Source organism: Ornithodoros turicata, chromosome 1 (assembly GCF_037126465.1).
Source record: "Ornithodoros turicata isolate Travis chromosome 1, ASM3712646v1, whole genome shotgun sequence".
NCBI lineage: Eukaryota > Metazoa > Arthropoda > Arachnida > Ixodida > Argasidae > Ornithodoros > Ornithodoros turicata.
In genome coordinates, this window is record NC_088201.1 from 30,798,301 (window position 1) to 30,818,705 (window position 20,405).

Sequence of the window (20,405 nt, forward strand, 5' to 3'; positions counted from 1 at the left end):
TGCAACGTCCGACGTCAACACCGGAATATGGAGTTCATATGAGGTGCAAGAATGCCTGCTGAGTAGTTTCTTTAGTCCCATTTTAATATGGTTAAGCAAAATCGTGTTGATTCAGAATAAGTATAGTAGACCGCAGGTCTTTCGCACTCTGCAGAAACCGTATAGTGTGCTTACTATGTTGTTTTGTGCTACATTAAAATACTACCGTAATTTCACGCGTATAAGCCGCACCGCAGATAAGCCGCAGGACGCGTTTTTTGGGACGTTTTGAAAATTTTCTGGCAGATACGCCGCACCCGCAGATAAGCCGCGTGGCAATACGAGACGACTGATTTGTGCGACAAAGGAGACCATAGAGAAGTCCATAAACCCTGTGGTCCATACTCCGGGATCGGCACAGTGTCCAACAGAGGAGATCAGTTCTGGAGTTCTAAGAAAAACAGATTGTGCCCTTGTCGGGTGTTTTTCGTGGACTGATGGGTCAGTGATCTTCCAGAAGACGTGAATCACTGTCACCACTTTCCTTAAAGCTGCTTGGGGGAATGCACCAGGAAGATCAATCTACTCGAATGTGGACCCGTCCCTGTTACGCACTGTTCGTGCATCGGCAGGGCAGTGCTGTTCCAGAGACACTGTCGGCCCTTTCGTTAAAATCGGCGTATGGGGAAAATACCAGGAAAAAATAGTCATCAGATAAGCCGCACCGGTGGATAAGCCGCAGGGCGCCCGTGAGAAAAAAAATCGCGCATAAGCCGCGGCTAATACGCGTGAAAATACGGTACATTGAAAATATTATTGGATGACTCCCTAAATGTTTTCAGCGGCAATAATGAACTAGGCTTAAATAACCTTCAATCAACGAAACGTGTCCAAAGTCCCAGTAGCGGTGGTCTCCTTCAAAATCCTTCATTTTCAGTGTCTGTGAGCGTTCTGCGTACCAAACAGAGTAGACTTACGTTTCAATGTCAATCACCCTGATATCGCATTTCAGGCTGAGAGAGCTGTACGTAGACTTCAATCAACTACGTGAACTGCCCTCAGAGGTCGGCTCCCTCTGCAACTTGACTATACTGACGGCGAGTGGGAACCGTTTCGATGCAGTGCCAGACGCCTTGTCGTGGCTCTGCGTTCTGCAATCTCTGCGGCTTGCCAGTAACATCATCAGCCGGCTGCCACCTCCTTCCTTCTGGCAGTCACTCACCAGCCTCACCACACTGGATCTTCGGCGAAATAGCATCGTCGGAACCGCCGACTTTTCCACTTTGCAGGTATCAATTGTATAGAGCATTATCTTTGTCGCCTGTCTGTAGCAACGTATCTGAATATCTTGGCTTATTTTCGTGAGCTATGAAAACGGGGGAGAAGCTAAAGGGATCGCTTTAGCACGGAGGCGACCTTTAGACTGGATCGTTGCCAACTGGGGGAAATCCGGAATCCCATGTCCTGGAAGCGTCACCGTACCATTCAACTGTACTATACTATAATCACATTGTTATCTTGTTTACAATAGTCGATTGTCCTCATTATATCCGGGTTATCCGGGTAACGTCGGCAATCGTAAAAGTCGCCTACATCCCGTTTCCGGCATAATATTTTCCTCGACTCCGTTCGGCTTAGCTTCCTCCTTAGACGATAAACTCAAAGACAAAGCGTTTTCTTGGAAGCTACACCTAACAATCATTTCAAAATCCACCACTTTGCAATCCAATTTTGCGCAACAGTCCCGATTCCTCACTTTTCTCATTTGGCCTCGTTTAGTTTGCTCCGAAAATTATGCAGAGCACTCTTATGACAAAACTTCATCGCATAACACATAAAAGGCCAACCACTGCGCAGAATGATACAGTTATCACTGCTGGCTTGTGGAGAGCGTAGGACCTGCGCTTTTTTGTGACAATTAACGTAACTGCACAAGTGTTGCCCAAAGACGTACGCCTCCGGTTTTAACGCAAATGAAGACAGAGAACGATGTCATTCGGCTAGGAGCGTGCTATGCGGTAAGACTGTGGTCTTACCATCCAAATGGCTTACTCTGCGTGCAGTAATAAATCTCAATGCTACTCTTTGGCGTCGCAAAATTATCCCCAAGAATTAATGTTATCTAAACAAAACAGACATTGGGGACAACGTCCGTCGCCGGAGGATATTTGTCCTCAATACAAAAATATGCAGAGTTGGCGGAGGTTGACTGGTATATGACTTTTTTCGGCTTCGATGTGTTTCACAATCTCGAGTCGTAAACGTTGGGCGCTATTTTTATCTGTGATTTCGTGCGAAATCTGGTACTATACGCATTTGTGTGCTTTCGGGCAAAGGTAAAACGCCCCAACAACGTTGCATCAGATTACACTACACCACGCATATACGTGGGGAAATCCTGCATCTGCGTTATGTCCGCATTTTTCAATACACTCGTTTGAGAAGGCAAGGAGTTTCATCATCTGTGACATCACCTTTATGATGCACCTTAAAAAGGTGTCGGAATATTACACAGAATAAGGAAGTAATGAGGGGAAGCCTCTCTCGCGATGAAGTTCTCTGCTGGCATACAAGCTTGTAGTGTGTCAGGATCTCATTTATAGTTGATGAATTGTTCCAAGTGGCATGGCTCCTGTATGCAAGAACTGCGTATGGGACTGGGATTAATACTAAATAGCTTAACCATAAGGTTTCTACAGCGTTGACCCGTTTATGCTTTGACTCCGATTATTGTTTAACGCTATCAACTAATGCTACGCGTTTCGCAGTCACTTCGTTCACTGGACGTCAGCTGGAACCAGATAGAGCACCTTGTGCTTCCAGACGGAAACCTCCATCAGCTAGACTGCTCATATAATGCCCTGCAGGAATTGTGCCTCCCTGGACATCGTCTTCAAACACTTTCTTCTAGTCATAACAGTACGTGCGTTGAATCGTTTTACTGTGTCGCTGAATGCATGACTGGAGCATTCTAGTAGAATCGAATTATTTGGAGGGACGGATGATCGATGAAGAAGAAAAAAGAAAAAAAGCGCTGCTGACGGACTGGGACCTGCTAGTGCTTCCACACGCAGACAGTAGCCCATTTTTGTGGCGACGTGCTGCACGTGCCGCTGGTAGGACTGCGGATACTCTCGACCTCCTGGGGTTCTTTTGACGTAGCACTATCTAAAGCGAGTGCGACCTAGGATTTTTACTAGTTATTGGTAAACGTCGTTGTGGCACGCGCACAAATTTTCTTGTGCCTGCGAATGCGTATTTGTTCATGAAAACATGTCTCCTTCAACGCACTTCACTTACGAAAGCTTATGTCATTCTTTTGTAGGCTTACACTCAGTCACTCATGTGCCACAGCAAAGCATCCTCGAATATGTCGATCTCTCAAGGTGAGATATATCTGACCAACGTACAATAAGAATTGATGTCGTCTTTGTCTTGTTGGAGCTACAGTAACCTCAGTTATTCATTAGCTCAAGTGTGATATACATGAACATATCTCTCAATGTGCACATACCTGCAATGTTCGTTTCACTTCACACCAAATATGTATTTCGGTATCGAGAAACCACATACCTCACTTAATTGTTTCCAAATAATTCCGCAGCAATAACCTGGAGATCGTTCCGGACTGGGTACCTGAACTGACTCATCTTTGCCATCTAGACCTTAGCTACAATTTCCTCACATCTGTTCCAGCGAGGTAGGGAATTTATTGAAGAACCACAAAGCAAATAGATGCCACCGTTCTCTAGTATTCATTGATGCGGCGCTCTATGCATAGGCTCTTCGGTCCTGCCTTGAAGCGTCTGGACACATTGCGGTTGAATCACAACCAGATTTCCTCGCTACCCGAGCGAACACCTGAATGCTTCGTGCGACACCTCGACTTGCAGCACAACGCCCTCGAACGAGGTATTCCCGCGGATATAATCTTCCATTCCCCAAGGTAAGTATATTATGCGCGTACGTAACGTGTGAACACTGAACATGCGACGAGACGAAGAAAAGAGCAAGTCATAGCTGCCGACAACAAACCGAGACACATAGGGTCACACAGAGAGACAGATCGTAAAAGTAGGAACACAAAATTTAATGGCAGGCTTTGATGGTTGTAGCTATTTTGGTAGAAGTTAGCCTATGTTGTACAGCACTTCTGGAGCACTTTAGGCTACAGGAACTGCACCTTGATGTCGTCGTGCACTGGTGTTGGCCCAAAGACAGTCTTGAATATCAAGAATGAAGAGAGCCTTTCAGAATTTTCCGAGAAATCTTGCTTGGATAAATCATTAGTGGAAGGGACGCACGTATTTCCTCATTGGGGGAGACGACATCGTGGCGGGCAGCAGCGCCAAATTACCAGGATCCGACAGCTTCGTCTTTGAGGGTCAAACTATCCGTAGAAATCCACGAGGAAGAACTCAGCGTCCAGTCGGAAGAGACCGTTTAGTGCGGTGATGATGACTAAATGTAACCGAAGCCTATATCGCATGCAGATATCACACGGACAATGTCCGAGACCCGCGCCCGCTTCAGCTTCGTTTTACCCGGCTTTCCAACATCCTTGGCCGCGATGGACGCGAAGCGTTCTACAAAGGTGCTCAAATTTCAGAGCCCTAGCTTGTTCACCATAAGGTTCACTAGTGGTGCACCTTATGAAGGTGCACCGCTAGTCGTCACAGAAAGGCTCCGTTATAGCTTTATACTGCACGCTCGTACCAGTTCATCAACAAAAGTCTGAGAATGTCTGTGCTGACGTGGGAACCAGGAGCCCGATCTTCAATTTGTCGTTATCCCCATAACGAGCTCGTTAAATACATCACTTTGCCTGTAATTCGCCACGAGAACCTACCAAAACGAATTTGGAGCGCGTGAACTTCAAATATAACGATAACGCTTGCTATGTCAGTGTTCAATCGGGGCCCAGGTTCTAGGACGTTATTCAGTGATTGATATCAGAGTTCCTTGTAAGAAATGTCAAGAACGATGCGGACTTTTGTAGTTTCCCTGTCCCGATGTAGTACAGCGTGATGAGACATGTAGCACAGTCGAGTCTAGTGGTTCATCTTCGGGCACTCTATCAGCATGATCATACTGAAAATATTGCCTAATTGTTTGGTCATACTCTTGCAAGAGTCCTGGCGAAGAGTTCGAGTCCGTTTACGGAGTCTGTTTGTCGCTGTCCCCGAGGTCAAACGAGGCGGACGACTTCAAAGGAAGACGTGTACACTATACCTCTGTTCCGTCATGTAGATGGTCTTGCAAAATTGCTCAAGCACTGAGTTTTCGGTGATATCGTCGGTATTGGGCATCTGGGCGTCAACTAAACCCAAGCGTTCGAATCCCAGAATTCTTGTAATGTTTTATAAGACCAAGGTCGTCAGTATGTACGCGCATGACCCCAACAGTTGAACGTTAATCGCTTCTGTAGGACCCCTGCACTCTAAAAACAAAGCTTCACTGCATAGCACGCTCCTTGCCAACCATCGTCCAGAATGACAACGTCCCCCCCGTTTTCATCAAATCAAGGGAGAGAACGCTGTCATTCGGGATGGTGGTTTGGCTAGGAGCGTGCTGTGAGGTGAAGTTAGTTTTTAAGAGTGTGGGACGTCCACCCGAACACAGTTCCTACAACTGCAAAGTTGTCATCGAGCTTCTTTACCCTTCAACCCAGCTGCAGCATCGAGCTTCTTTACCCAGTAGTCGGTATTTCTCTCTGTATAGAAAGGTCAGTAACTGGCGAAGTTCGTGAGAATCAGCTTTGGATGCTGGAATCATATGCCCTTCTGGACGATGTGCGCTCGCTTGCGACGTACTTGTGTCGATAAAACTCAAGCTTCAGGATGTGGTGAAGTTTCTTCAACAGCACGGTCTTGAGGACGATAGCGTAAGGACTTTCAGGTACAGCCAAAGCAAGTTTACGGGAACCGGCGAAGTGCATACGCGGTCCGTCTGTACGTGGTCGACCGGCTAGGAACCGATCGGAGCCTTGCCAAAAAAGTTTTAGGGAACCGAAGTGGAACAGCGCTATGATGCGTTTGGCGCCATCTTTCATAAAAAATACAAGAGAGACAATCCTTCGGAGCATTGTAGAGATTCTTTCACAGAACAATAACAAACGTGTACTCCCATACGTATATTCGATCTGTAAGACGTTGTACAATTCACGAAATGGAACGTTAGAACAGCTCTAAATCACAACAGCATCCCCACTTCGAATGACATTCAAAATGGCGGCAGCGATCCTTTCAGATATTTTCTACGGCGAGTTTCTGACCTCTATAGTCTGAATGACGATGAGCCGGAAATATTAATGCACCACGAGGTTCGACGAACGGACCTTTGTGAAAATCCATTACGCGGCACACTTACGGAATACTTGACTGCTGCACCACAGTAGATGGAATCCATCACGTCGGCCATGTTTGAGCTTCTTTTGGGAGAGCCACAAGGAAAAGGATCGGAGGCGAACCGAATCGTAAACCTGGAAGTGGTCAGGAGGATCACCGCGCGGAAAGGATAATCCCCGCGGAGTAAAGCTCCTATTCTCTCCCAGCTGATCGTACCAGGCGTGCTCAACCGGTTCCACTGATTCTTCCGGATATCTTCGGCTGTCGGGTAGTTTTCGTTTGTGAGATCCAGACCTGTGATAGCCGGTCATGCATTTGATTAGAGAACGTAGAACGTGACTCTAGATACTGAAACCTCACGACGCTTGACAGTACTAGGTCGTTGTGGACCGCAGCCGCGAAATGATCCCAGAAGGACTTCCTGGGAGACAATTCGCCAGTGAAGGGTTTTATGCGTAGGTTTCGTGAACTCAGTTGGTGTGGTGTAACTTGTCCAAGAAATCCTCGAGTTATGAGCGCTGTAGACCCTTCATCTTGTGTTCCGGTAAAGGTAGCTGCCGACTAAGCCGTCGTTATGGCTTGTAGATATCTGCCGCGGTCCTCCGATCCGGAGGTCCGCGGTTCGTCGATGATGGCTGCTATTTCCCGGTTTATGTCTGCAAGGACCGAAGCCTTCGTAGTAACTACCTCGAGTTTCACTTTTAATTCTAAAAGCTATAAAAGTCCAGTGCGTAAGTTACATAGAAAGAAGGAAAGACTAAGCGAGTTTTCGTTCTTTTTACATAATTTAAGCAGTGGATTTTTATAGCTTTTGGAATGGACTGTTGCCAACAAGCCCAAATCGCCATCGTGTTTCACTCCTAGTTTTTCTCTCGGTGGAAAAGATCGTCGGAGAAGTAGTCCGATGTCCTCTGTAAGCTTCATGACCCTTGCACGCACCGGTGCTCGTTGTTTCCAGAGACGCTCCACAAGTCACCTTCGAGACTTTCAATACTCTGGATCATGAATTGTTCAGGGTCCTCCTTCCCGGGTTTCGGCACCAAGCAATTATGGAACTTAATGAGGAAGAACTGCGAGTCCAGTCGGAAAAACCGTCTACCGCGGTGGTGATGACTGAATGGAACCGAGGCCTATCGCATGCGAGTGATGTCAAACAGACGACGTCCGAGCCTCGCGCCAGCTTTATCCTCGTTTCACCCGGTTTTCCAACGCTATCTATTATCTCGACGAAACTGGGGTCACAGCAGGCCATATACAAGGTGCGGACGGATGCCCATGTGAAGTCTGCACGAGAGACCACAAGCCTTAAACTGGCATGAAGCCGGTGAAGCAGCAATCTGGCAAGGACGAGCGACTAATCGTGAGCGACGCCGGCTTGGCTATGAGGTTGACACAGAGTCGCACGAGCTGTCTGGCATTGAGACGTTCAGTTACCTCGTCGCCTATTGCTGATGGAGAAGGGCCCCTCTCAAGGCCACCACAAATGCCTGCCATGCCCACGATGGGACGTGCGGCACCTGGAGCACTTTACGGACTCTATCACAGATTTATATACTCCGTTCCGCTATTGAAAGAATACTGCATTGGGAAAGCAACTATGTACTACTACTCCATCGAGTAGGTGCATTACAGAGACGGTCTCGTGGAGCATGACCAACTCAGAGCCTATACCATTCTCCATCGTTGATAACGTAACCGTGTCAATTGTTTCGATCCAACATGCCATGGCTATTTTATAAAGATATTAACGCGATAAGGGCTACAATCCTTATCCCAAGTTCTGTTAGCAACAGCATGCACTACGTCACTCCTCTGAATATTCGCCTGATATTGGACAACCTTCAATCTTCATTTCAGGGACAAACATGAAGGATGGATGCAAACATCTATTTCGCTTAACTTGAGGAAACGTTGGAGGGAGCAGCACATATACGAGTACACAGGGTGGCGTTTTTCGAGGGCGGGCGGGGTGTTCCCTATACCCCTTTCCCAATTGTGTATCTACAATACTAACGAATAAATTTTCAGTTCAGTTTCGCATGCGGTTATTTTGCACGAGACCGTCCTTAGCGACTTACAAGGCATCGATTGACACTTGTCAGACACGGTTGAAAGCTGTTTCCTTTGCATCGCTAGCTGGTGTTAGTCGTACCTATGAGAGAAGCCGTTTATTGCGTCGTCTGAAAGTTCATAAATTTTAGCACGCAGGCAGCTTTGCGTGTGTCTTCCTATGTGCTGCCCGCTTCAATATGTCCTATTGTGGTTTCCTTTAGGCTTGAGTGGCTGAACGTTTCCCATAACGAGCTGATGAGCTTACCGCTACCACCATCAGAAGCAACGTCACTTCCACTTCAGTGGCTTTTACTAAGCACAACTGGAATTACAGACAGTATGTTGTGGCCGTTGGTGCTTGCCTCCCCCAAGCTCAAGGTTCTGCAGGCAGCCCATAACAAGCTTGAGATCATACCTACAAGGTACAGTGGGGCACTTTTTATCACTCTACTCTGACCCCTGTCAACTGATGTTTTGAAGTCTGTATGTAGAAGCGCCGCGAGCGATATTCGCGGAGCTATTTTTGCGTGCCGTCCAACATGGAATATGGTTGGCGTCCAATAGTAGCAGTTGAAGCAACAGCTATTGAACATCCCTCGAGAATAACGCTAAAATCAGCAGAATGATCGAATGAGATGTTATTTATTCGTATGACACACTGAATCCAGCTGAAGAATAAAGAAGTAGGATCATACGGCACTTCCTGAGTCCTTCAGTTTGCTTGATACGCCTTTTTGATTCCCCTATAAACTGTTGTATCGAAAGGTGCACATGCTACGCAGATAGGCTAAGATGGCTCCTTTCTTATTGTTACTTAGCATTTCTAAGCTGGTCCATTTGAGAGACATCATGCTTTCGGGCAACAGCATCCGCACTCTGCCCACTGGAATATCATCTCTGCCTGTGCTAGAAGTTCTTTTGCTAAGTGGAAATCATATCGATGAACTGCCAAACTTTGCCGAATGTGCTGCTTTAAGGGTGAGTTACGAATTCAATGTCACAAGCACGGTGTCTCAGCCAACGATCTATCCTTACTTCCCCACCGAGAGATAAAATGTGCTGTTCTTTGCAGGTATTAGACGTCTCATGCAACGTACTGAGCGAAGTGGCCTTACCATCAGTGGTGTCCCCGAACCTGCAGCAGCTGGACATATCCTGCAATCAGGCCCTATTTGTTGACACCCAAGAGTTTCACCACCTCTGGTAATTATAACCGCAAGAGTGAGCGCTGAACGGGGCAACTCAACAGGCCCATAATGCAATATGTGCTTATCATGAACCCAGTTGCAACACTACGTGATTTATATCGTCGTAATAACAGGCGCTCTTGATTGTTTCTGGGTTTGATATAAAGCAGAATCAAAGGAAACGTGTCTACTTTCGCTGGACTTTGGGATCACTGCGAATTTGAATCCTCTGTAAACGTAGGTCCCAATTCCCCCAACTTGAGGATATTCCCATATCACTTCCCTCGCATTCGCCAGGAGTTCCTTCTAGGCAGCCAACAGCATCGCTTGTTCACAGTCTTGCTTGGGTCTTACTAACATGTGTCCGTAACCACCGAACGCTTACCACGGCCGAAAAAAATGTATGAGCATGCTAGTTCTGGCCATTCGGTGCTATTCGAGAGAAGTTAGTCACTACCACCGAATGCTCATACCTAACCATGGAAAGCCGAAGGGCACCAAAGGGCGAAAAACTTTAGAAGGACGCGGTTCCCCGCCCTCCGTTTAAACAAAGCTATTAAAGGAGCAACGAGGTGACATTTAACATGGTTCGAAACTGTTTCCAAACAGTTGTCCATCAGGAGTCACTATGCAAAATAGTTGCGCTGTGGAGTGTATTGTTACTGCTCAATAAAATTTACAAAAGCAGTCTGAGGAAGCGAGCAGCAACGCACGGAAGGCACGATCCTCGCGGTCGGCAAGTTCCAAGGAGTCGCTGTTGGAAGTATTGTACAATTGGGCGCCGGCGAACGATGATTTTACTGTCGTAGGCTTTCTGTCACCGCTCCTAAGGATTCGGCAGTGCTTGACCGCAAGTGGTGAAATTTGTTTGTTGCGTTTGTCATCACAGTTCCAAGAAGAACGTATCTGTCGTCGATACCAAATTCTGTGGAAGACTGGCCCCGCCATTCAAGCCCAACAGCAATGGACATAGCGGCATGGACAACCTCTTCTGGGAGACAGGGTTCTCGGAGAGCCCCAAGGGACACGCAAGGTGAAAGAAATAGCATGATTTGTCTCGTGTTTCAGTTCGGTCGCCTGCAAAGCGGCAGATAAGAGCTTCTGACCTCCCCGTGCGACGCGCTATACAATCCTGCTACTATACATGAGACAATTGATGTTCTGAGGCTGGAACACATAGAAAGGACAAATACATACAAAGCCTGAAGTGCCTAAGAAAGTAATGATGAAAGATGGAAGAGCCGATGGAAGAGCCGATGGTAGAGCCCTGGACCGGTAATCCAGAAGATGTGGGTTCGAGTCCTACAGCTGGCTAACCGTTTCAGTGACTTCCATCTTTCATTTCTTCATCAGCTACTATACGTTCGACCTTGTCTACCCCAGGTAACTATCTGGAAGATCTCCAGAAACAGACATAATTATGTTTCAGTGGTACTGCGTACTACTGGAAACCGTTTACTCCACCAGCCAAGTGCAACCCAGTGCCAGACCAACAAGGCGTGGGACCCCTCTCGCGTTCCGAGCGTGTTGCAGATATAATGCCAGGATATATTTTCAGTGTTGTGCAACATTGATAAAGTGCTACAAAACTCAATCATTCTCGCCATAACACCCCGTTCACAGCAAAATACAATAAACAAAACCCCCGCGACAACTTCCGGTTCCACGAAGGCTTCGGGTCTTTCGGTTACTTGCTGTAACCGGCGTAATTGTGGTGCTTGCTGCTCGTTGTCTTCACTTATGATGACGAGCAGCTTTTCAGAAGTCTTTCTCACGAAGATCAGACCGCATTCTTATCGCTGGAGAGCATCTTTCCCACGTTGAAAAGCGATAAAAATTGGGCTGTTTGGCGTCTCATATTAACATCCTTAAAAAACTGTAAAAACCCCCAGTGGGAGGACATGAAAAGGACGACACACACAGCACTGCTGTGTGTGTGCCGTCCTTTTCGTGCCCTCGCACTGAAGTCTTTTTCTTTTCTTTTTTTTCTTGTTTTTAACGATCTTTCCCCACGCATGGAGTCGCGTGTAGTCAGGAGTAGTAGCTACTGTACCATCCTTATGAGCGAAGAAGCTCGGTATACAATCTCGGTGGTTATAGGTGTGTATAGGGGCTCCAAGAATAACAACAGTTCACCAGTAATTGTCTTCAAGAAACCAATACCGGCCTATAAAGCAGGGATCAGTAACACAATGTAAACAACGCATGCGGGGCGGCACGACTGAGGGACATAGTCATATAGGAGCCTGCATCTGGATTCAGGGTGGAGATCCGTATCACCCTAAATACAACTACTGGAAATAAAATATAATCTTTCACTCGTCACTCAGAAAGCGCTTGCTACGTATTCTCGATGCATCCGTCGGAGTATAGGAGGCTATGGTCGAAGTAAACTCTTTTCGATGCATCTGTCGGAGTATAGGAGGCTATGGTCGGAATGAACCCCTCTCGTTTCACCACTACTGCCCATGCTTTGCGGCGTTTTTAGTCTCGTGCATGGGAGTCTAACTTCACTGCCGACAATTTGTTTACCCCTCCCCTCATTGTAACCGAATGCGCCCAACACTGTGGCATCTCAAGAAATTGTATGAAAAGTCACAGCAGGCGTAACGCAGAAACACTTTCGCCTATCAGCCACGGCCGCGCTCGCGCGGGTGACAATTCGAAACCGTATGTTGTTTTGGAACCACGAAAGCAGGGGAACTGGAAGCGGTGATAATACATAGTTTTAGTAGATCGTACGCTATCGCCTTTTCGTACGTAAGGGATAGCGCTGATGGTTCTGCGCACGCCCATAACAGAAAGAGCTTCGCGCAGTGCGCAGAACCACCAGCGCTATCCGTTACGTACGCTATCGCCTTTGCGTACGATCTACTAAAACTCTAATATCAAGATTCCAAACCGAAAACAGCTGTTACCTCGTGCGACGGTTGGACTTTACTGAGTTACTCGAGTTATGGGATACTCGAGTAGTGCAGCTCTTGTTGCCGCGTCGTTATTTCCGAGCAGGAAGTACATCACGTTCCGCGTGGACGTGGCCTTCTGACGCCACTTCCTCAAACGCGCTGCTGCTGAGGTCCCAACTAGGCCTAAACAGTTGTCTGGTGCTGGTATGGCGGCGTAGGGGGGTACAAACTTTGTGTAATATATGTGCAGCTATCGAGCTTCTACGGATACCTGTGCCATGAGAGTGCCTGGGCTGTCCTTTGGGTACACGGAAGGTATAATGAAAGGCAATCCTGTTTAATTCCCAGGCTGTACATCAACCAGTATACGCAACCTTGCGGTCAGCTGGAAGTGCTGGCTGCCATCGTAGAGAGCCCGCAGCGCCAACTGCTCACATTAGCCAAGACTGCCATTGCTGAACTTGTGCGCGAAGAACGACGATGCTCCGAGACATCGAGCACATTTTTGCAGAATATCATCCTTGCTACATACAGGTAAAATATCCCTTGCGGCAGCATTCACAAATCACGCTCCCGAAGAAATGCCGTCGGTTTTGCGTACTATGATCATTGAATAATTTACGCCTTTGAATATGCGCGCATCCGGGCCCACAGCCAGTGACGGCAAACTGTTGTAGAATACAATCATCTTTGGCAAGCACTAACGGGAAGTAGTGGAAGAAATTGAGTTTTTTTTTTTTTATCCGTTACAGATTTTTTTAAAAATACGAGTAGCACTGATGCCATTTTTCCGGGCGGGTTGCGCGGCCATGCGGGAGTCCTGTGGGAAAGAGCACGTGACTACTGGACGACTAATTACCTAAAATTAATTAAAATTTTAATTAGATGTTTTCGCGAAAATGCGGGATAGCAGAATTGGAGGCACGACCATTATTTGAATCCACCCTCTTTTTCAAAAATCCTGAAACGAGCACGTACTTTGAGATATAAATCGCCAAGGTATGCAAATGAGGCGAAACCAGACTACGCATTCCTCGGCAGCAAAAAGAGGGAAAGGGTGTTCGCGTCGGAGGGCCACGTGTTTTGTAGAGATCGAGCTGATTGGAATAAACGCTGATCTGTTGGCCGGATAGACCGCTTCCTATCCAGAAGCGATGTCCTTCCTGCCCTCGAGAAGTGCGTAGTTCTGGTTTCGCCTCATTAGCATACCAAAGTTATGCGATTTATATCTCAAAGTACGTGCTCGTTTCAGAATTTTTGAGAAAGAGGGTGGATTCAAAAATGTTCGCCTCCAATTCAGCTGTCTCGCATTTGCACGAAAGGATCTAATTAAAAAGTTCATTAATGTTAATTAGTCGTCCAGTAGTTACATGCCCTTTCCCCCACGACGTCCGACTGGTCGCGTGGCCGCCCGCAAAAATGGTATCAGTGCTGCTCTGACAGCTTTTTTAGAAAAAGTCTAAGGGATTTACAAATACCCTGTATAGTGATAACACATCTTTATGACGTGCCAAAAATACAAGGTGTCTAACCCTCCTATAACTTTAATTGCATTCTGATGCGAGCTAGTTGCCCTGGAGTTTTGTTTTAATTGTACCGTGGACTACTACTTACTTTTCTTTTTCTTTTTTTTTGCGGTTATATCTCGTAAGATCTGCGCCCTAGCAACGTCATTTGTCCACATTTCATTCGCGTCTGGTTACACCGATCTGTACAACATGGCACCGGCATTTAAAACAACGCAGAGCGGTTCAGAAATCGTTAAATGTGTACAGTTCAAACCCTTCGAAAATTTGATTACTCACGGAGGGCACCTTCCAGCTCAGAGTCAATCCCTAACAACGTTTTCTGATTCCGTAGAGCCCTTGGAGGCAGGGTTTGCTGTCACCAACTGAACATTGCACTGTGTCACGTGTTACCTGCTGTCGGCGACCCCTGTGTCCAGTACGATGCAGCTAGTGGCATGTACGAGGTAACTGTCGCTCACATGGGGCCAGCCACGTGCCTGCTGGCTCGCGGTGATTCAGCTCTAAGTCTCGCCGACTCGTCTCCTGTGGGCAGCAGCAAGTGTATAGCCGAAGACTGGTACTCTGCAGTGCAGGTAAGAGATCTTACTGAAAAAATCAACGAGAGAGAACGCGGTGCAACTATACTCGTTTCTATTATACACTCAATGGCCACATTACCTGTGGGCATTGAGGACGACGCGGAAGTTTGGAAATTTGCTATGGTACCGTTCAGCATGCGAAACCGTTCTCTCTACGAAATCTGTAAAGTAGCGCCGCCGAGCTGCAGCCTGCTGTGCATAATATATTAGAAGACGGAGAGCATATAAGGTGTACATTGCGCAAAGTATGGTAAAAGCTATGCTTGCCGCAGGGACACCCATTGCCTCATTGACTTCATTTGAGGCGCACATGTCCTATTCACTTTTTTCGTTTTTATTTGGTTATTTCGGTGCTCCCGCAGAAGGGAAATGAATCCCCGACTCAAAAAATTTACTTTTTTTTACTCAGCTGTTGCATTTTTATTTCAAAAGGCTGGCTTTGGGACAACTGAGCTCCGTCGAGCACCCCGTCCATGCTCCCTCCCGAATCCCAGCGTCCGTCGTATACAACTTTGTCATGAAGACCGACTCCTAGTACTTTCATCAGCCACCTTGAGCGATGCTCTGAGCCCGGAAGCTGTGCTCCAGCAGGCATTTGCCGCCGGCCAACCCATGGCAGCGGCTAAACGCTTAGGAGATAGCGTCACCACCCTCACTAGCGACGCTGGCACGTGTGTCATCGTTCTTGCACTACAAAGAACTCCTGGAGCGCCTTCCACATTGCAGGCTAGTACAGAGAACCCATCGTTATATGTTGGTTCTATGTGATTAGACATAAGTTGCCTAATGTGCATCTCATATCCCCCTATAGGGCAGAAGTGTACATTTCCGCATAACAACAGATATCGACGACCCCGACGAAGCCGAAGCTTACAAGGCATGGGAATACATGTTAGCTCAGAACCACAAGCTTCTTTTCACCAGAGAACTGGAAACTCTGCAACGCAGCTTCGTCAAGAGCAGGACCGCCATCGGAGGGCCTACTATCCCCGCTTCTGAAGACCCAGACCCAGCCCCAGTACTCAGCGGGCGCCTCAAAAAGCGTTACTGCTACGGGCTACCGGCAACGACAACGACAACTTTTGTCCAACCTACGAACATCATTTAGAAATTGAGTTTTCTTAAAGGAAAATCTGTGTGTCCACCCATTCAGGCTGGGAAAGCAGAGGAAGGCGTGCAGCGCTGAATGTGACAAGACTTCTTAGGAATATGGCAATGTTCAGTTCATCCCAAACTCCCCAGTTTCTGCATGTATGTTATACAAGTTGTGAGTGGGCTCCAGTGTACACAATATTAGCTCTACTTGGTTGTTGTGACGCTCAACGCCTTAATTTGGCAGGGTTCGTCCACTCTTCCAAGTTGCACGTCTAGACTGTCGCGTTCTGACCTAATAGCGAACTTCAGAAAATCCCAGAGAGCTTAATAACGCCGCTTTGAACTGTGGGAACTTGGTTATCAGAAAGGAGGAGAAGGCATCATGCCAACTTGGCCGCCCCGGTGCGGCACGTTTTTTGACGCCGCCAATGCTTATAAGCACATGCCTGCTCAATGAGGCAAAATCAGCCGGTCACGCTACCGTATGGGGCGTCAGTTTCCTAAGGTCGGAAACAGACAATCAGAGCAGTGAAAACTTTTGCCTACCCCATTAGCGTACGCTGCCGTATGCTCCGTCCATACGCTGCTCTACCGCTCTTTGCGGAGACAAGCATCCTGGGTGGGTGCACGCTGTGCAGGCATCCGTCATCGCTCGATAAGCCAGTGGTTATCGAAAGACGCCGCGTCAGTTAGCGTTGATACGTCCTCTCTTGAGTGTCATGTCACGTCTCCAACTGTCAGACGCTACGGTTATAATCTGCACTATGTGTGAAGGGGGACGGCGCCATGACCGATGCTGCGGATATCGCATCGAGATAACTATCAGCACCCTAGGGCCACCAGTGTGGACGACCGGCGCTGTATGTTTATAGATCATTGGGCTGCATCCCAAGCAGCACAATGTACTGAAAGTCGAGTGCAATAGGGGTGGACGGGTACGTGGAAGACCTTGAACGAACTGTTGAAACTAAAGAACATTGATAAGACACATACCGTCCACCCCTATTGCACTCGACTTTCGGTACATTGTGCTGCTTGGGATGTAGCATATAGGAGGATACCGAGTTATCAAGCCACGTGCGGTGAGATAGCTATGCTAGCTATTTCACCACACGTGGCTTGTAACTCGGATGGTATCTCGACGTGACTTCACAGCAGTGAGTGGATCGACACAGCAGTGCCAAGATGAAGGGCGCAAACAATAACGTCACCACCGAAGACCCCTTTTTATGGCTATTCCAATCGCAACGGCGAAGTACTGACTTGAACGTCGAAAAGTGGAAAATCCAGGGACCCGGTGAAGGCAGATGAAAGGAAAAGCCTGAGACCAGAAGCCAACGATATTTCGAACAGTCTCGGTTCGAAATATCGGGAGGGCCCTGATCTTTCGCTTTCATCTAGATTCTGAAGTACTATGCAAGGTTTGTCCCGTTGTGTCGCGTCCGTCCGTAATACCACCTCCTAACCCCAGCACACTCTCCGAGACGACGTGATAGAGCAGCTGGCGCCTCGCTTCCTACCACTCTCCCCCTACAAACCAGAAAATACTCCCCTATACCAGGTGACAGTCACGTCATGCCGGTACCTTTCAACGTCAGACTCTTTCCTATTGCCCACGGTGGATCCCCGTAGCTAGACTCATCTCATCTCAATACCCCTAGCAGTGCTTATGATGGTGATGGTCGCATCGTGCAGTATGATGCAATTGCCAGCAAGTATGATGCAGCAGCCAACGTTTTTGCTGTGAAGACGAGCAGTTCGGAGTACATACCACAGTATCAGTAACGCAGGAAGGCCGTAAATCAAGCACAAGATGCTACTGCAAGTGATGTACTGCAATTTCCGGTGTGATTGAAAAGTGCACAGTCACTTCGAGGCGACAAGAACGTATTCTACGTATAAGGAATTTGCCGACCATTGATCGAAGCTGTGTTTTCTTTTTTGTTTGTTTGAAGAATCACGAACTCGGACACACGATAATCCATTGAAAGAGCTATGGGCATGTATCAGCAGGCTACGATAATCACAATCGAAACGAACGAGCGCGCTAGAAGTGATCCGTTACGTAATTATGTTACCACGAATAAATTACCCAGAGGTACATTCGAGAGTGTTGTTTTGTCCTAATGAAAACCATGATTTGTACGAGTAATTAAATACACTGAATGATTCTGACGACTATGGAGAGATGAACACTTCTTATTTCTTTCCCGCGGCTTTCAGAGCAATTACGACTACGTGTTAGTGACCACTCGGAGCTCTACGTCGCGAAACAACTACGGCCACGAGAGCGCCATCATATGTGTTTTCGTATCGTCGGTTAATTTTGTCCACGCGAGTTCTTTGGTACATTCAAGCAGTTAGAAGTTAGAGAAGCGTTAAAGAAGCAGTGAAAGAACCCTCTATAACTTTTTCTTCGTTTTGGCCGCGGACGAACAACTAGATAATTATAGTGACATGGGGTCAAGGAGGTTATATACCAGTCACACATGCGTTTCAAAAAGCGGCGCCGCCTCAGCGTTCGCGGCGCCGCCGAGAGGGGCCTGTCACACATAGCCGAGCCGCCATCCTGAAAACGCGCTTCGTTGTTGTTGCTACTTCAAGATCGTACCGACACTTCCAGCTCTCTTCCTCAAAATTTACATTGTGAAGCACGTTATCCGTTTTATAATTATCGTGAAGCATTTCTGCTGGAATCATCAATCGTTGGAACGACAGACGCGACACAATAGCAGAGAAAGAACGGCAGAAGAAGCGAGACACATGTTTACCTACCGACGACCAACACACGGTCACACACAAGTCGTATTTATTTTCGTCGATTCCGTGGTTTGCGCAAATTCCCAGCTCATCGTTGACAGCTCAGACACCAAACAACTATGGTGACAAGGAATCTGCTCATGCGGTAGCACCAAACACACACACTCGCACAAATGACAAAAGATCCCAGCGCGGTATCGGGAGGCCAGCCGTTGCCCGCCAGCGCCACAAGGAAGCCCCTCCACCCCTCCGAGCGCTCCGATTGGCTGGATGAAAAGCGTTCGCGTTTCTGCCCTCCGAAGCTGCAGCACGGAGCGGTTCTCGAAAAGTGGCTGGAAACGCTCCGCGGCTCGCGGCGCCGCGAACGCGTTCCAAAAACGCATGTGTGAATCCAGCTTTCTGGCGTGGCGATCCCTCATACACGCCACTGCGAGCGGATGAAGCCGGCGGCCATATTGGAATGGGCAAAAACTGACACTGCCGGTATGGTTGCGGGCAAAGTTTACCTTTTTTTGTCTCGGGGAAACCGATAAAAAAGAATCAGTTTGTCTGACGTACGTCTTTATAAGCACTGAATCTTAGATTTGGTGGATGATGCTCTTACTTGGCAGGATTATGAAAGTTTTATCCAGCGATTTTCAGCTGTATTTCACGATCGATTTAAATGGGGCAGATAGCCCGAACGCCTTTTTTAAGTAATTATTTTGCATGTTGGCATAAAAGCACACATTCTAGAGCTACCGTAGTCAGCAGGTGTTTATGGATTCGCTTTTTTTCTGCCCCTTCTTACATGGCGACGCGCCTGCGTCACCGCTCGGTCGCCTCTTCCACTCCAGAAGTTTTCGTGCATAGCCTCCTTGCATGGGGGGTTTCACCGCGACGGTGCGGTACCCTACCCTACCCATTGCACGTGGAAAAGGACATGAACAACACATGTTCTTGCACAAAAACAATGATTGTAGCCTACCTGTAGCACACAAGGTAGGTCTCTGACCTGCACACCCGCAGGAATCACTTCTACTGCATCTGGGGTCCCGTAAGAGAATGAGTGAGGTCACGTCACTCCGTGACGCAAAGGGCCCGATGGGATTGCGTCGTGGCCGTGCGCTGTGACTGCAGCGTAGGAATTGAATTTTCAGTGGGAAATGTGAGCTCACGGCTGTTCGCTACACTGCTCCTATACGCTCTGCAAGTAACCGAGCGTTCTGCGCATATCTCCTCTCCCGGTTACTCCACTCGGGAAGCCCCATTGGCTAAGGCGGCGCCCTCCCTCTTCCCTCTCACTGCCTCCTCTCATGCGCAGAGACGCACTTGCACAGCGTATGTCATGCTGCATGGGCTCTCTACGTAATAGCAGCAGCGCGCTGCGCATCCAAGGTCAAGCCGCTCCACCCACGACTGATTTTGTGGGGCGTCCGTGTAAATACAATTGATAGAAGTGATAAGACAACGCCCCGCGAAAGTATTTTGCATTGGCGCTTCTGATAGACTGTTTGGAGGTCGATTGTGAATCTGCCGTGCCGGCGGCAGCGATGCGACGTTGATGAACCAACGCCAAATTTTCAATATAGTCTCCAAATAACGGGAGGCAGAAGAAAAAAAAAACTGATTACGGAAATACCTTACAGAGTCGGGCATCTTATTTTGTGTTATCTTATTTTATCTGCAGTGTGCATGCAGTTTGTTACAGAAAAATGACAGGGCACTTCGTCAGGATGTAACTCACTTGAGCACTCGCTTAAAACAGCCCCTGCCCCAGTGTGCTATGGGTACCTAGAACAAAAAAAAAGGGGGGGGGACAGTTTCAAAAAGTTTTGTCCGAATTATCACTCCATGCACTCACATCAAAACAACAGCGTAATTCTTTGACTCTGCACCACCGTCTTCTCGCTCCGTCTTCAGGGATCCCTAGAGCCAATTCCGCGTTAAGGGATCCTTCTTTATTGCTTCAGCCTGTCTCCATTTTACAATC

General features: G+C 47.7%; 2 protein-coding genes across 3 annotated transcripts in view; one reads left to right on the top strand and one right to left on the bottom strand.

Moving 5' to 3' along the window:
• The window catches only part of LOC135377854 (PH domain leucine-rich repeat-containing protein phosphatase 2-like), a 95,467-nt gene extending 77,651 nt beyond the window's left edge, over window positions 1-17,816 (top strand). For both annotated transcript variants that reach the window (XM_064610567.1, XM_064610565.1), the window contains exons 3-15: window positions 992-1,268; window positions 2,748-2,898; window positions 3,305-3,365; window positions 3,584-3,679; window positions 3,761-3,925; window positions 8,600-8,800; window positions 9,197-9,356; window positions 9,451-9,581; window positions 10,455-10,598; window positions 12,820-13,005; window positions 14,332-14,572; window positions 15,011-15,304; window positions 15,390-17,816. In XM_064610567.1, the coding sequence (XP_064466637.1) occupies window positions 992-1,268; window positions 2,748-2,898; window positions 3,305-3,365; window positions 3,584-3,679; window positions 3,761-3,925; window positions 8,600-8,800; window positions 9,197-9,356; window positions 9,451-9,581; window positions 10,455-10,598; window positions 12,820-13,005; window positions 14,332-14,572; window positions 15,011-15,304; window positions 15,390-15,686 (2,404 nt within the window). In that variant the 3' untranslated portion in view covers window positions 15,687-17,816. The remainder of the gene's footprint in view (window positions 1-991; window positions 1,269-2,747; window positions 2,899-3,304; window positions 3,366-3,583; window positions 3,680-3,760; window positions 3,926-8,599; window positions 8,801-9,196; window positions 9,357-9,450; window positions 9,582-10,454; window positions 10,599-12,819; window positions 13,006-14,331; window positions 14,573-15,010; window positions 15,305-15,389) is intronic.
• The window catches only part of LOC135377855 (uncharacterized), a 250,025-nt gene extending 230,414 nt beyond the window's left edge, over window positions 1-19,611 (bottom strand). Inside the window, exons 1-2 of the mRNA XM_064610568.1 lie at window positions 19,401-19,611; window positions 14,391-14,561 (exon numbers count right to left, since the gene is read on the bottom strand). The gene's annotated coding sequence lies outside the window, so the exon portion shown is untranslated. The remainder of the gene's footprint in view (window positions 1-14,390; window positions 14,562-19,400) is intronic.
• Window positions 19,612-20,405: the final 794 nt, after the last annotated feature.